Source organism: Micromys minutus, assembly GCF_963924665.1.
Source record: "Micromys minutus genome assembly, chromosome: 14".
NCBI lineage: Eukaryota > Metazoa > Chordata > Mammalia > Rodentia > Muridae > Micromys > Micromys minutus.
The window spans coordinates 40,572,199-40,586,577 of record NC_137983.1 but is presented as its reverse complement, the minus strand read 5'-3'; the positions used below and the strand labels follow the sequence as shown (position 1 = coordinate 40,586,577).

General features: G+C 40.8%; 1 protein-coding gene across 6 annotated transcripts in view; it reads right to left on the bottom strand.

Annotated features, from left to right (window-relative positions):
- Positions 1 to 1,423: 1,423 nt before the first annotated feature.
- The window catches only part of UNC5D (unc-5 netrin receptor D), a gene marked incomplete at both ends in the record, with an annotated part of 506,783 nt that continues 493,827 nt past the window's right edge, over positions 1,424 to 14,379 (bottom strand). For all 6 annotated transcript variants that reach the window (XM_080928792.1, XM_080928793.1, XM_080928794.1 and 3 more), the window contains 2 exons: positions 1,424 to 1,628; positions 13,317 to 13,495. In XM_080928792.1, coding sequence (XP_080784918.1) covers positions 1,424 to 1,628; positions 13,317 to 13,495 — 384 coding nt within the window. The remainder of the gene's footprint in view (positions 1,629 to 13,316; positions 13,496 to 14,379) is intronic.

Here is a 14,379-nt window from a genome sequence, read left to right as displayed (position 1 = left end):
TGTGTGTGTGTGTGTGTGTGTGTGTGTGTGTGTGTGTGTGTAACATAAAATAAAAGCTATTATTAAGGAGAAAGTATACATGGTGAGGCTAGGCAGTCAGAGCACAGGAATCTCTTTGAATGATGTTTGTGGTTCCTAGGACAGTGTGATAGGGTTCTATTCCTTGGAGGCATTTACTCACCCACTCACCCACTCACCCACTTACCCACTCACTCACCCACCCACTCACTCAATCACTCACTCATTCACTCACTCACTTACTCACTCACTCACTCACTCACTCACTCACTTACTCACTCACTCAGGTGTTACTCAGGAAGGCTATCAGGTAAGTTTCCAAAGGATGACAGCAGGATGTCCTAAAGCCCTATTGAGACAAACTGTGACAGCATAGTACAAAAGGTTAGAAGATTCCTAGAATCCACATTGAAAAACACAGAGAAACATACAGTTTATGTGAAAAATGTTGGAGATCTTGGATTAATTATCCATCTCTTAGAATCAGTGCTTACTTGAAGCCTGGATCATCTGCAGTCTATATATTTTCCTGGACCTGGGCTGGCCTCTCTTGTTGCCGCTCCATGGAGTAAGCTGTATGGTAACAGCACTCTGAGATTAGAATGGCCTGCCTGGGAACCGAGTGGGTTGTCATGCTCTGTTGAATTAGGGGAAAGTATGTTTCCATATTGAAATGAGTAACTCAGTTCTTCCCTGTCTTGGCACAGCAGTCTTCCAGGATCGAAGAGAAGTGAGTTATGCTTAGGAGGTGGGTGGATGGGGGATGAAGGTGAGGTACCAAGAACTAGTTTGAGGTCTATCTCACTTCTTGATCTTGTCTCAGGTTAAGTGACTCATATAATAAGTGCTGGTGTGATGTACTCAGATTCTAAATTCTAAATGCCCTCCCTGACATTGGTAACATCATACTAATAGGTTGACAATCTGGTTTCACTTCTGAAAGCTAGTTTTACCATGATTTCCAACCTCCCGATGCCAGTTGGTTGGAATCTAAAAATCTGGTCTCAGAATCAGCTGGCCCTGTGGGGCAAGTCATTAAATACCTGTTTCCAAGCATGCACTTAATCTCTCCTTCCCGGCTTTATTGTTGTGTGTCTGGTTTCCAGAACTACTTGTATCTACAGATACCTTCACTTTTACCCTCAGCAGTCCAAATCTGAGGAGCATGTCCAATGTTTACCCGTGTGTGTACTCAGAGAAAATAGTAGGGTTCTCTTTTTCTCCCACTGTTAACATGTTTTTCCTACATCAACTTAACTTTCTTTATCCAGGGATTCTCCCTGACTCTCAATAAAGGCTGAGTTCCCTCAAATGCCCCTAGGCAGAAATCTGCCTCATTTTCCCCACTTGAAGCCACTGCTCTGAAGCTGCCCATCACTAGTGCTGCCCCAAGAGGAGAAACAGACTACAGTCCATTTTGCCTGCTGTAGTTGAAGTCAGCATCATCGAGCTGGGACTCTGTGATGTTTGATAGTTTCGTGTGTGTCCTCCCAATCTCTTCAAGGGCACAGGCAAGAGAGTCAAGATCACCATCCTGTTGATGACGAGCTTCCCAGAGGTTCAAAATGACAGCGGAAGGGCTGCTTTGTGTAGCAAAATATGACAAATTCCTATAATGAGATTAAACAAAGGAGAAATAAATAGGAATGCTAATACAAAATGATCTCTGTAAAGGAATCAGAATTAAGTTTAAAAGTTTATTTATTTATATTTAAATGTTTGGGCTTGTTTTTGTTCAAGTATACCACATGCATGCAAGTGCCCTAACAAGACAAAAAGAGTGTTGGCTCACTTGGAACTGCAGTTACAAGGAAGTTGAAAGCTGCCATTTGAGTGCTGGGAATCAAACCAAGGTCTTCTGCACAGCATTAAGTGCCATTAACTGCTAAACCTTAAAATGACTTTTAAAAGGTAGTAATAAAATGGTGGTAGAAAGACACACAGAGGCAAGCCTGAGGCAGTCTGGTTTGTATTCCAATACCATGCTAAAGCTATACATGCAAATGACCCTAGTGGCTTCCTCTTTTGCTTCTTCCTTGGTCCTTCCTTTTCTTAAGCTACACGTGTGGAAATATATGTATCTTTCCCTGTTCACTGTTCTCTTGAAATGTTCTTTTACACTAGTTTATATGAAGTAAACTCACACCTCCTTGACAAATCCAAGAGCTGCCAAGGTTTTGTCTTCAATTTCTGACCACTCCTCCTTTGGTGCTAAATGCCTACTTCCCATTTTCTTGCTAATTAAACTCTTTATAGGGTTTATTATTGCCTTAGGGGTTCATCTATCTACCACATCAGCCTTAGTGGATCAAAAGACTAACTGTAAAAACTGGTATTTATGATTTTTTTTCTGATCCATTACACTAACATGCTTGTTTTTGACTCTTCTTTGTTGTGTCTTCCATTGATAAACTCATTAGCTTTCCCCTTCTACTCTAGGGGACAGACTTCACTTATATCTTAGTATGTCAGGATGTATATCACAACAAAGGACTTGGAACTCTGTCTCTAAAATCTTGGACACATTGACCTGCATTGTTATTTCTATTTTCAAGTCATAAATACTGTGTTCATGTAACTATAGAGATCACACACACACACACACACACACACACACACACACACACACACTTTCCCTTCATCTAACATCCTACTTACTCTTCATTCTTGACCACAAAGCTCTGAACGCTCAAGATCGTATTTAATCACTGTCCGAATCCTTCATAGCATTTATCATAATACTGTGACAGGCATTTATTCAACTTCCATTAGCTGACATTAACTGAGTAATTGATTCTTCCGTGTCTTTTCCTGATGATATAGCATCTTCAGTGGAAGAAAAAAAAAACTGAACCCTAACCTTTTGGACAATAACTTTACTCTGATGAGTTCTAGACAACACAAAGGATTAAAGGTCAGTGTTTTTCATAGGGACTTTTAAATAAGGACAGAAATGTTATTCCCAATGAAATTTTAGTGTTTTGGAAGAAAGTTTGTGAGCACTTTCCATTTTGAAGATATCTCTACTTTCTACCAGTATTCCCAGCATACAGTCACAAAGCGGGAGCCCGTAAAGAGTAGTTAACGAGAAGATGAATGTTCAAATCACTCATGACTAGTAGGAAACATACATAAATTATATAGAGCTGGTTGTCAAATAGCATGTATAGCAGAATTATTCCACATACCTTAAACTAAAAATAATTCTTGACAAAGGAAGAGACAAGGACGGCCAACTTGGTAACATTGAGAGTAACCTCTAGTCCCTTCAATGTGTTCTTGCCTTCCTCTACCTGCTCCCTCATTTCACACCCCATTCACTGGCTCCACCTACAACCCAGATCTGTTTTGTAAAAATGGTGGCTAATGTCTATGCTCACAGAAACAGGAAATTCTGCTTGAACTTTGGAAGAATTATGGCTTTTATTTAAAAAGTTTGAGTTGCACATTAAAACTTTCTCTAATCCATAAAGAGATGTTTCTAGAAGTTGCTGGCTCTTGCTATATCCCTTTTCCTAAAGTTCTCGCCATTCAGAATTGAAAGGGAGAACGGGGAAATAGGCACACCTAGAGGTCAGACCTGAGTGGACACAGGATTGCTGGTGTGGGTATCTCTTTTCATATCAATTTTTGGAAGGGATAAAAAGTTTTTCTGATCTCCAGTGTTGTTAAAAAGACAATAACCACGGGGTTAGCTGTGGCTCAGTGGTAAAGGCTAGCCTAGCCATGGGCTGGATTTCCATGACTTCTTTTCTCAGGAACAAAATATTATCTGTAATCAAAAAAAAAAAATAATAATACTACCACTCCCATTTTACTAAGGGCTGCTGCTGTTTTGGTTTTTCTATTAAACAACAATGGCTTTTGTACTGTGACTGGAATCACAATGATTTAAATGCTCTAATTCAGAGGTTGTTCAACTTACAGAGGCTAGACAGTAAATAGTTCCGGCTTTGTGGGTCTCAGCCTCCCTCTCTGCAGCTGCTGCACTCTACCATGACATCACCAAAGCAGCCACAGACAGCATTCCTGGCAATGACAGCTGTCTCCTAGGAAACCTTTATGGAGTAAAGCTGAAATTTGATTGTCATGTTTTTCTACCTTTCTTCCAACATTACTCTCTCTGTTTTCCCCCTGGATATGTTTATAAATGAAACAAAGTTTTTTTTTTTTTTTTTTTTTTTTAGCCAGATTTGCACTGTGGTCATTGTGCTGTCTCTGTCTACTGCTCTATGACTTAACTAAATGTCTATGGTAAAGAGCTAACTCTAAAAGGTTAAGGCTGAAATCCCTGCTTTGTGTTCCCTTGGGAAAGCAATCTAGATGTCCGGGCTCGCTGAGCTCCAACATACATGATCTGAATGCAGGGGTTTAAAGACATTTAACCAATTACATATATAGGGATCTTTGATACTTCAAGATAAAAGCTGTAATACTTAATCCTGAAAATCATCAAGCATATGATTTTTCGGTGGGGAATCTGGGTATCAGTCAGTTTTAAAATATCCAGGAGTCTACAATGGATGGGAGTTCTGTATACATAGCCCAGAAAAAGCACTACAAACTAGACAGTGCCTGCTGTCAGCTGCATGGCCCTGGGAAACCCTGTGAAAGTTCTGATCTGGAGAATACATACCCAGGGCTAAAGAAACCAAATGTGTAAAGGAGGCAAAAATAAATCTCTCAATTGGTACAGATCTCTGAATATACTGTAGCAAATAAAATGCGCTGCTGGAAGGAAATTTTACATGTATTCTTTGAATTTACATAAACATACTTATTATAATACATGTACATTCCAAGTTTCTATTTCTTTTAGCATTTCCAGATATTTGATAAAACTTGGCTTCCCTGTGTATAATATAAAAACAAACTATAAAAAAACTAACCCAAACTAAACCAAACTCTTATTTCATTTTAAAGGCCTCAGATTGTTTAGCTGTTCATTGAATTTTGTAGCTTTTTTCAAATTCTGACCCACTGACATAACTTGGATAACAAAGACTATTTTTGGTAGTGCCAGAGTGATGTCATTTACCATGGAGACAGAAGGTCTATCCACTCAAATATGAGGTTGAATTTAGAATTTTCTAGGTTTTTAGTTCAAGTCATTTTCCCAGAGCTCTAGGTTCAGATGGCTTGGTCCTTTCTTGGGTGCTCTCCAAGTAAGCACAATCACTAAGATACCAGAAAGTATGGGTCACACTAAGATGATGAAACACATTTATACAAATAAATACATGAAGTAGTGATGGTTTATGAAATTCCATTAACTGTGTGTTGTCGGACATTTGAGTTTTCTATATACTCGAGTTCCTTTTAGTTTTGGTTCTTGATTAATTTCATCTTTTAGACATCCTCATGACCTGGCCATGTATAAAATCTGGGGCTTTCTATGGAAGGTATGGCTAAGATACCCTGACAGGCATTACATGTTTGGCATAGGCCAACTGATAAAGCCACACTTAGACATGGAATGCACTTAATTACCCAAATACACCCTCCATCTTAGAACTGTTAGATTGAGACTGGAATTCAGATTTGGTTTAGAGATTATGAAAATACTTATGGAGACTCTTCTTTTTTATTTAAAGTATATAAGTTGAGGGTGGGGAAGAGCTTAAAAGACTATAATAAAAATCCACCAGATAGGGTCATCATAATTAGTATAGTTTATGGTTAGTTCTACTGAAGAGACCCTGGCTAGAGACAGTACAGTGAAAGCTTGGAGGCTTTCTAGAACAGTCCCCCACAGTATTCAAATGCAATGCCTTGGGAAATAGTTTACCTCTGTGTATATTCTCAATAACCCATCAAAGATTAAGTTGAAAGCAGCCCCGGAGTGAGGGAAGGCTGTTTTCTGAAGCTACTTGAGCCACAGGGAATGTACCAAAGTGCTACCAAGCTCACACTGTACTTCCTTGAAACTTTTAATATAATCCTCAGACAATAAAGTGTTGCCTTTACTCACTTATGGCTGGGCTACAGGGACCGATATACCACCCTCAAAGGGTGTCAGATATTCCTCTGATAAATGTGCAATGACTGTTATCCTAACATACAGCAGGGCCTCACATTTCAGCTGCACTCAAATATCCATAGCATTGGAGACTCTTCAACTAGGTACAGGTTACTGAGGTTCCCAACCAACACTGTCAGCCAATTACATCTGTCACCCCTAAAGCAGAAAGTGCAAGTTTGTTTAAGAAGAAGAGGAGGAGGAGGAGGAAGGAAGGAAGAAACTTGAATATCTAGCTCAACCTTGTTTTGCCATTAAAAACTTATTTTAGAAATATCTTTCTAAAGAGTTTATGAGTAAAATAAATAAATTAATTAAGTTAAGCTGACTAAAAAATTAGAAAGCATTGTTTCTAGAATAGTGCACAATCTTACTGTACAGTATAGAATAGGGAATTGAAACTCAATCCTAATGAAACAATATTAGTATCTCTGCTATCATCCTAATTGTCTCATTTAATGAAAGCCTCTTATGTGACCCAAAGCAACCCTCCACGCAGTTCTTTAAATGCAAATGGAAGAGAAAAGCCATTTCCACTGAATACCAGTAATTGGATAGATAGATTATAACCATTTGCTCTGCTCATCAGGTTTCCATCTCCAAACTTCAGGCTAGCAGGGAACTCAAGAGGCAGCACAGCCACTGTCAATGTAAAGCAAGAGAAGTCTCATGTGTGACTACTACTGAGTGAGCAGGAGACAAGTTCTGTAAGCAGAGAACAGACCAGGGAAGGCTGGTGACAGCTGAAGACATGCTCAGATCTGCCATGCTAGTTTGATCTTCCTGGCCCCTCCTGGAAAGAGAGACAAGACCAGACCCTCCCTCTCTGGATAGTGTATGGAAGCCTGTGGGCCTAGAAGTCTCTGAGAGCTACCAGATGAGAACATAGATAGCTGCAGTCTGTCTTTAAAGCTCCAGTTTCACTCCTCCAGGGATACACATGACAATTTCTGGCTTCTAGAAACGAAACAGTGGCAAGGATTACCAAATCAAGATCTGGACGATACTCTGAACTGGAATATAGTTATGGGAAAAATAATCCAACCTCAAGTCAGTTTTTTTTTTTCTTCAATCACCTTGAGATATTTTTGAGAATCCCGAGGGCAAAGCAGGACTACCAGTGTATTAATAGAAAAGCATCCAGGGCTGACCGTCAACGAGGGAAGGGTACAATCTTTAGACCTCTCACTTTGTAAATGATTCAGGAGGAGTGTCAACAAAGCCTCGGACATCACTGAAGGGGAAATGTGATCTACAGGGCAGTCTGATAAATCAGGTGAAACCGTCACTGTGGTTTCACTTTAAGACGCCATCTACAGACATAAGGAACACTGTTAGCTTCTTCAGTAGTGGTTGCAATGCTGCTCCTGAAGGGAGTCATTTTGGCTGGCTAGCTGCAGGGTTCTACCACGGCTGTCTTTTCAGCAGAGGACTGTGCTTAAAGGGAGAAGATTACTTCTTCAAAGATCATCATGAACTTACCAGTGCCTGGAAATAAATAAGTAAAACCCGGAGCCATCCCTTTTTTTTTAACATCCCTTGTCATCATCCCTTGGCGCTAAAAGTGGGAGCGCCAGATCATAAAAAGCTCCTTTACCATATTGCCTTCAGGACGGACACCTGCCACTTACAATCCACATACAGCTTGTTCACGGCTAAACCTGTCCCGGGGCTGTCTCTTTTCTGCTTCATATCAGCAGGCAGTTTCATGAGTCGTTGACTCCAGCAGAATGAAACCCAAATACCCAGGACTCCTCTGCTGCATTGGGTCCCTTTGGTCTCATGGGCTTTTCTGAATTCAGACCCCGAGTCAGTCCACTGGACTAGAACCAGAAAATCTGATTTAAACTTCATTGTGTTTCACCTCCAGGGACCCACGTAATGCTATTGCCCTGTGCGTTAATTCTCTGAGATGCCATGAAGAATTTTTTATTTTTTATTTGAAAATGGCATCTGTAAAGGTAAAGGAGGCACTTTCTGGCTTCTCGCCTGCAGAACCAAGAAAGCTCCATCTGGTGCGAACACAGTGCATTTAGAAACAGGAACGAGGGAGGAGCTGCTGCTTGGTTTGTATCCTGGATGTATCTCTGTACATCTCACTTCCCCTGCTTTCTACACCTCCAGTGTAGAAAGTTAGCTCTGCAACTTTGCTAACTTTGCGAATTCTCAGCAGTTCTTCTGACCCGATGACTAGGCTGCCTGATAACTCCCTGGGTCCTTTCCACCCACCCTCTGGCCATTTTACTACTCAGCGGCTTCCAATTAAGAGGGTGGACAGTGGGACTGAAAAGATACGACCTCAATGTGAGGAGACTCTGCTTCTCATTAAAGGTCCTGTTGAAAGCTGTGGAGGAACGAAAACAAGATGTCATCATGCCATTTATCAGCCACAAGGCTGCAGGACTTTCATTAGTTCTCAACTTTTACGGTGCCACCCATGAACCCAACACCTGAGACACATTTGATCTGTTTGAACTAGATGGCTAATAAGAAATATGTTTCTCTGGCATTGCTGCCAAATTTTAAAATAAGTCTACTATTAGGGAAGGCCTTGGGAAAGACAGTTAATAAGATGTAATTTTCTTCTACTTTGGCTGCTTCCCCTCTATTCATCCAGCCATATCACATGCATCTGTTTCCATAGCAACTCAGTAAAGCTTTGGTCTTACAAGAGCATCTAGAATGTCGAAATCACAAGGCCTGGAATATCTAGTCACAGGCTTCACATCCAAAGATGTATAAGAAAAGACATCTTGGTTTTGTGGCTTGTTTTCTTATTGAGATTCATTTTCAAAAATTCCCTTGATCCTGGTTTGTGTCCATCCTATTTCTGAAGAGACAGGATGTCATTTCAGATCAAGGATAGCGTCCTGTGAGAGAGTTTATGCCAACTATTTAAAGATTATTTATTCAATTTCTCCTAGGTTGATAGCCTTATCTATACATGTTTAACGGTAATTTGGAAATAAGTATCATAAAATGCAAAATAATGTGTCAGTTTAGATATGGTAGAATATTGCTGGCTGAAGCAGGTACTTTTAAAATACAATTTATTTATTTTTATGTATAAGTATGTCCATGTATATGTCTCGGTGCACCCTGTGCCTGCCTGGTGCCCATGAAAGAGGACACTGGATCTGTTGGGACAGGAGTTATAGCTAGCTTGGAGCTATAATTGCTGGAAACTGACCCAGGTCCTCTGCAAGAACAGCAATGCTCTTGCGCAGTGAGCCATCAATCCCACACTGGAAGCAGATATTTAGTCATTACTCGGCAATGTTCTCTACTACCTCTCACTAATCATATGTGGCCAGAGGAATGGATAGTTACTACCGCTGGAATGATAGGCTAAGCATGTAACCTCGTACATTTGTTCAAGCATGGGTGCTGAGTCACTGATAACTCAGCAGTCATCTACAGCATTCTTCACTGGGCTCTGCAGAGCTTTCCATGACCCATGTGGATATCCTGTCTAATATTCTAACCAGGGGCCAAGACTTAATGTACTTTTTTTCCATGCCCCCTGCCCCCCGTTCAGATCCTCTCTCTATTTCTCTCCCTCTCCCTCCCGTGTGTGTGTGTGTGTGTGTGTGTGTGTGTGAGAGAGAGAGAGAGAGAGAGAGAGAGAGAGAGAGAGAGAGAGAATAAAGAAAGTCATAGATAATTATCAACAACAATGACATTTGTGTTTGCCAAAGGAGAGTAAAGAACGTTTTCAAGACTGCTAGAAAATTAGAGAAATTGTTTTTGTTTATTCTCTCAAAAATCTTCTCTCCCATGTTTGATAGCTATTACTAGAACCCGTTCAATGCTTTGAGAAGGCAAAAGGCAAGGAAGAGCTGGGTAAAATTCATCATGTGACCAAACTGAGAGAAAGCATACATATATGCTCACCTTTCTATCCTGAACCTGAACCAGTGTTCTTACATTTCCCAATTTCCTATGGTTCAGATGTTTAAATTTTTTAGTATGTCATTTCTAACCATGAGAGCTCTGAATAAGAAATCTGGTATTGCATACTCAGGAATGGAGATGGAGTCTAGTCTAACTTTGTTATACATGTTTCTTTGCATGAAGGAGGATATACACTCTGGTGCTTGTAGGTAGCTTCACTAAAGATGCAACCAATAGGCTCATAAGCTTGAATGCTGGTTCCCTACTTTGTGGAACTATTTGAGTAGGACTAGAAAGTGTGGCCTTGTTAAAGTGGGTGTGGCTATTTTGATGGATGTTCCTCATTCAGGATTAGGCTTGACATTTCAAAAGGTCACACTTGGCCCAATTTTGCTCTCTCTGCCAGCAACTTGCAAATTGGGTGTGAACTCTGAACTCCTGCTCTAGTACCTGCTACCTACTGCCATGCTCCATGGGGCTGAAGAACTAACCCTCTGAAGCCACAATTAAATGTTTTCTTTTATAAGTTGCCTTGGTCAAGCTGTCACTTTATATAGCAATAGAAGAGTTGTTTAAACAAAATTATGAAAGAAACCTGGCATTTATGTAAGTTGAGACTGATCCGAGCCAACAGTTACCAACCAGGTGGTTCCAAGTAATCTTCCTATTCTGCTTCTCGAGATACTTTAGCATCCATGTAAGTCATAGCATCAGCAGCCTCTTCTACCTTGAAGGAGGCTGGGATTTTGCTTAAAGAGAATCCTCAATTCCTGGTAATGTCTTGACAAGAGCAACAAAATCGTAAGGAAGCTTTACTCAATGAAGATGAACTACTGCAAATGAGAGTTCTGGGAAGAACAGACTGAGAGGAAATACAGGATACTACCTGTTCAGATAAGCAAAATTTACCAGAATAGCCAGGCCTACTTGGGTGGTCATATTTCCTCCTGGCAGCTTCATGTCACAGAGGCAGAAGGCTGAGCAGCTGTTGAGTTGTTGACAGCAGATCCCACATGGCCTAACTAGGTTTTATCTGGTCACTTACAGAAACTGTGCTGACCCTGGTAGAGATCCTTCACTTCACAGTTAGGATTTTAAAGATCAAAGCTGGAGAACAAAGAGGAAGGTAGGAAATGTTGCATGCTGCACCGAACATGTTATCTGTATAAGCTTTTGACAAGTAGATTATGTACATTCACACCATTCTCATGTCACACTCATTGTGGTAATAGTGTCAAGGTGAACAACTAACACGATGAAAATGCCTTCTGGGCACGACATTGGAAAATGTCCAGAAAATAGGTATTTTAATTCCTTATGTCGAGAGACTTTAGACCTTCCTGGAGATGTGGTATTAGGGGAAAGTAAGCAAGTCAACAACACTCATGACCCTGGACACTGGCAGGGCACCTAGCTCAAGTGTGGACAATTGATGTTCATTAGTGTCTGGGCATAAAAGATAAAAATAAATGTAGTCTCCGGCATGGTTTGCAATTTCCCTACAACTTGAGGTCAGAAAGAATGATGCTGCAGCCACATACCTAGGTCTTATGTATATTGTAAATGGACAGTAAAGCAGAACAAAGTGGGAGCACCCACATGCTCACCCTATAAGTCAGTAGAAGTACAGAAGGGTACACAAGGACTGTGTAACAACTATCTGTTAATACTACTTTGAAAATCACAACCTTTCTCAATTAGAATAATGACAATATACCGTCTATTCTATATGCCCATAACTAGAAAGAAAGAACATTGGGATATAACTGACATGCTTATACAGACTAGAATTGGCTCTAGCACAAGGACATGGAGTAGACATGAGTCGCTGCTGAGCAAGAGGCCTCCCCTCCCCTCTCCTTCCCTTCATCTCCCATATCTCCCCTTCTTTCTCCCCTCCTATCCCATCACCTTCCTTCTCCCCTCTCCTTTCCCCTTCCCTCTCTCTCCTCTCCTGTCTCTCCTCCCTCTCCTCCCTCTCCTCTCTCTCCTCTCTCTCCTCTCTGCTTCTATTTTTCCTTTCCTCTTCCCATCTTCTCTCCCCTCCCTTCTTTTCCTTACTTGTTTTTTTTTTCCTACCTACTATCATTCAACAAAATTCATTTCTTACTCCATTTTTTTGTCCTATTGTTCATGTTGACATGAAAGTGAATGTGACACAGTCATGGTATTCATGGGTGACATCCAAGAAATCTCTCCTCTTTTAAACTTGCTAAGTATGAAGCAGACAAAGCTACTGTATTCCTGCACATTTGTAATTTTTAATACTTCCATTTTTGGTCTAAGCCTTTGCCTTTTCAAGAAGGTATCTATTCTTTTTGGGTCTGACTATTCTCTGTAAAATCATTTTTCTCTGGCAACAGTGCCTCTGATTTCTGGTTGGATCCTTCATTTGTGGATTTTGGATCCATTCTGCGGCTGGGAGCAGTATTCTGTCTTTTCTTGGCAGACACTTAGTCCCCAGCCCCTTTCAGATATAAAAGAGTCAGGTATAATTCTTTTATACCTGAAAATAAAGAAGGAAAAGTGAAAAGGGAGAACAAGCCAAGCAGAAAAAAAAAAGGCTTTGTCTGAAAAGAAACAAAAAATCAAAACAAAACAATATTATCAAAGGCAAAGAAAAATTTTAAAATGATGCATAAAACCCAACCTTAGCTTATTTTGGGTCTGGAGGAAATTATAAAGATAAGTGTTTCATTTGCCTTATACCCATGAGTCAACCCAAACACAGCACACACCTGCCTCCCATCACCCGCTGGTGTTGCTCTGAGCAGCTCACCAATGCCTGTGCTCCTCTGAGGTAATGGAGTTATCAGGGGTTTCTCTGTTCCAGACAGCTCTGGGACAGGATGGCATCAGCTAACCCATGTAATAATAAACATTGACATTCTCTGCAGCACTGTTTGGGTGGTCTTGTCAAGACAACTTTCTCTTCACTTGGCAGATCTAAGAGCTGTCCTGAAATTCCCTCTAAATTGTACCTAGGCGCCCATTGTTGTAGACTGAGCATATCCTTATTAAGGGCTAAGCAGTGCCTACCATTACCTGGTGGGAGAAGACAGCAGGATATTTGCTGCTCTGTGTCTACATACCAGTATAAGCTATGTTCTAATCGTTTACCAGGACAACACAGTCCAGGCTTCTGTTCGTATAACCCAAATAGCAACCCTAGACACAGGGCCAGAGCCAGAGTAGAGCCTTCAGTAGTGTGCTCTGAGGTAGGGTGAGACATCAGTAGATAGGATACACTGATACTGTAGCTGAACACCATATAAAAATGGGCTAGAGAGCTACATGAAGATCCCAAGACCACATGGTTGCCCCAACTCCCTTCATTTTTCAGAGTGTACTAAGTCAAAGCATTTCAAAAGTTGCCCCATCTTACCTATTGATGCTGTTTTTCTGTGCTAACATCTGCCAGTCTTTGCCTTTGGCGTTGGGGGTATCAAACGTTGCGCAGATCCTCTGTCTGATGGAATAGGGAATTTTGAAGGCTTTTGGGCCAGTCTGTGCAGGGAAAGTACTGTCATCTTGTGCAAAGAAAGTGATGGTTTCTCGTTCACTCTATAAACAAGATAAGTGATGTGTGATCAGATCCAAAGAAATGTACCGCTGACATTTTTTTATTTGTGAAAAATCTATGTTAACACACATGCTCCAAATAAATACATAAAACACACTGACAGGTTCCCTTAGTTTTCAAAATAGTCAAGGCCCCTTTTAGAGGCCCATCAATCATGTCCTAAAGTTTACAGTGGCCTCCTCCAGTCAGAGATATCATAGGTCACCAGCTCCTAACATCCTGCCTGGAAAGAAAAGTATTAGGTAGTTTTTATTTTATTTTAAGGCTCCTAGATAGACAAAAATTAGTATGAAGAAGCTACATGGTCACAGATAGCTTTGGGTTCAACATGAGGAATGACTCTCTGGTACTCATTGAGACCATAGACAAATGGGCTGATCAAACTAGCAGACTGGGAAGCTGGAATGGAGGGCAGTGGGGGAAGAGACTGTCTGTTAACCCTACAAAAGTTTGTTCTGAACTTAGTCCTGAGATTGTATGGTACTAAGTTTCATCCTATGTTTGATTTAACTCCCATCAATGAGACAGAATCTGCCAGAGGCAATGCTTCTTTGAGGTGTGTCCAATGTGACAGCTGGGGGGGCTTCTGCATGCTGTTTGCCCAGTTGCTTCTAATGGACAGCTACCCAGTAAGGAAAACAACTGTTAGGTCAACACACCCATGATGAAGTCACCAGAAGATTTGGCAGGTTGCAGTGGTGGGTGATAGGCTAATGTGGACTAATAGAATTGTAAGAATTTATAAGTATCTGGGGGGGAATGAAGCCCATGATTATTATATGCCATAAAATAAAATGGATACTGTATATATCATTAAAGGACCCAATCAGATGGCTTTGAATTAATTATTTTTGTTTCCCTTGTC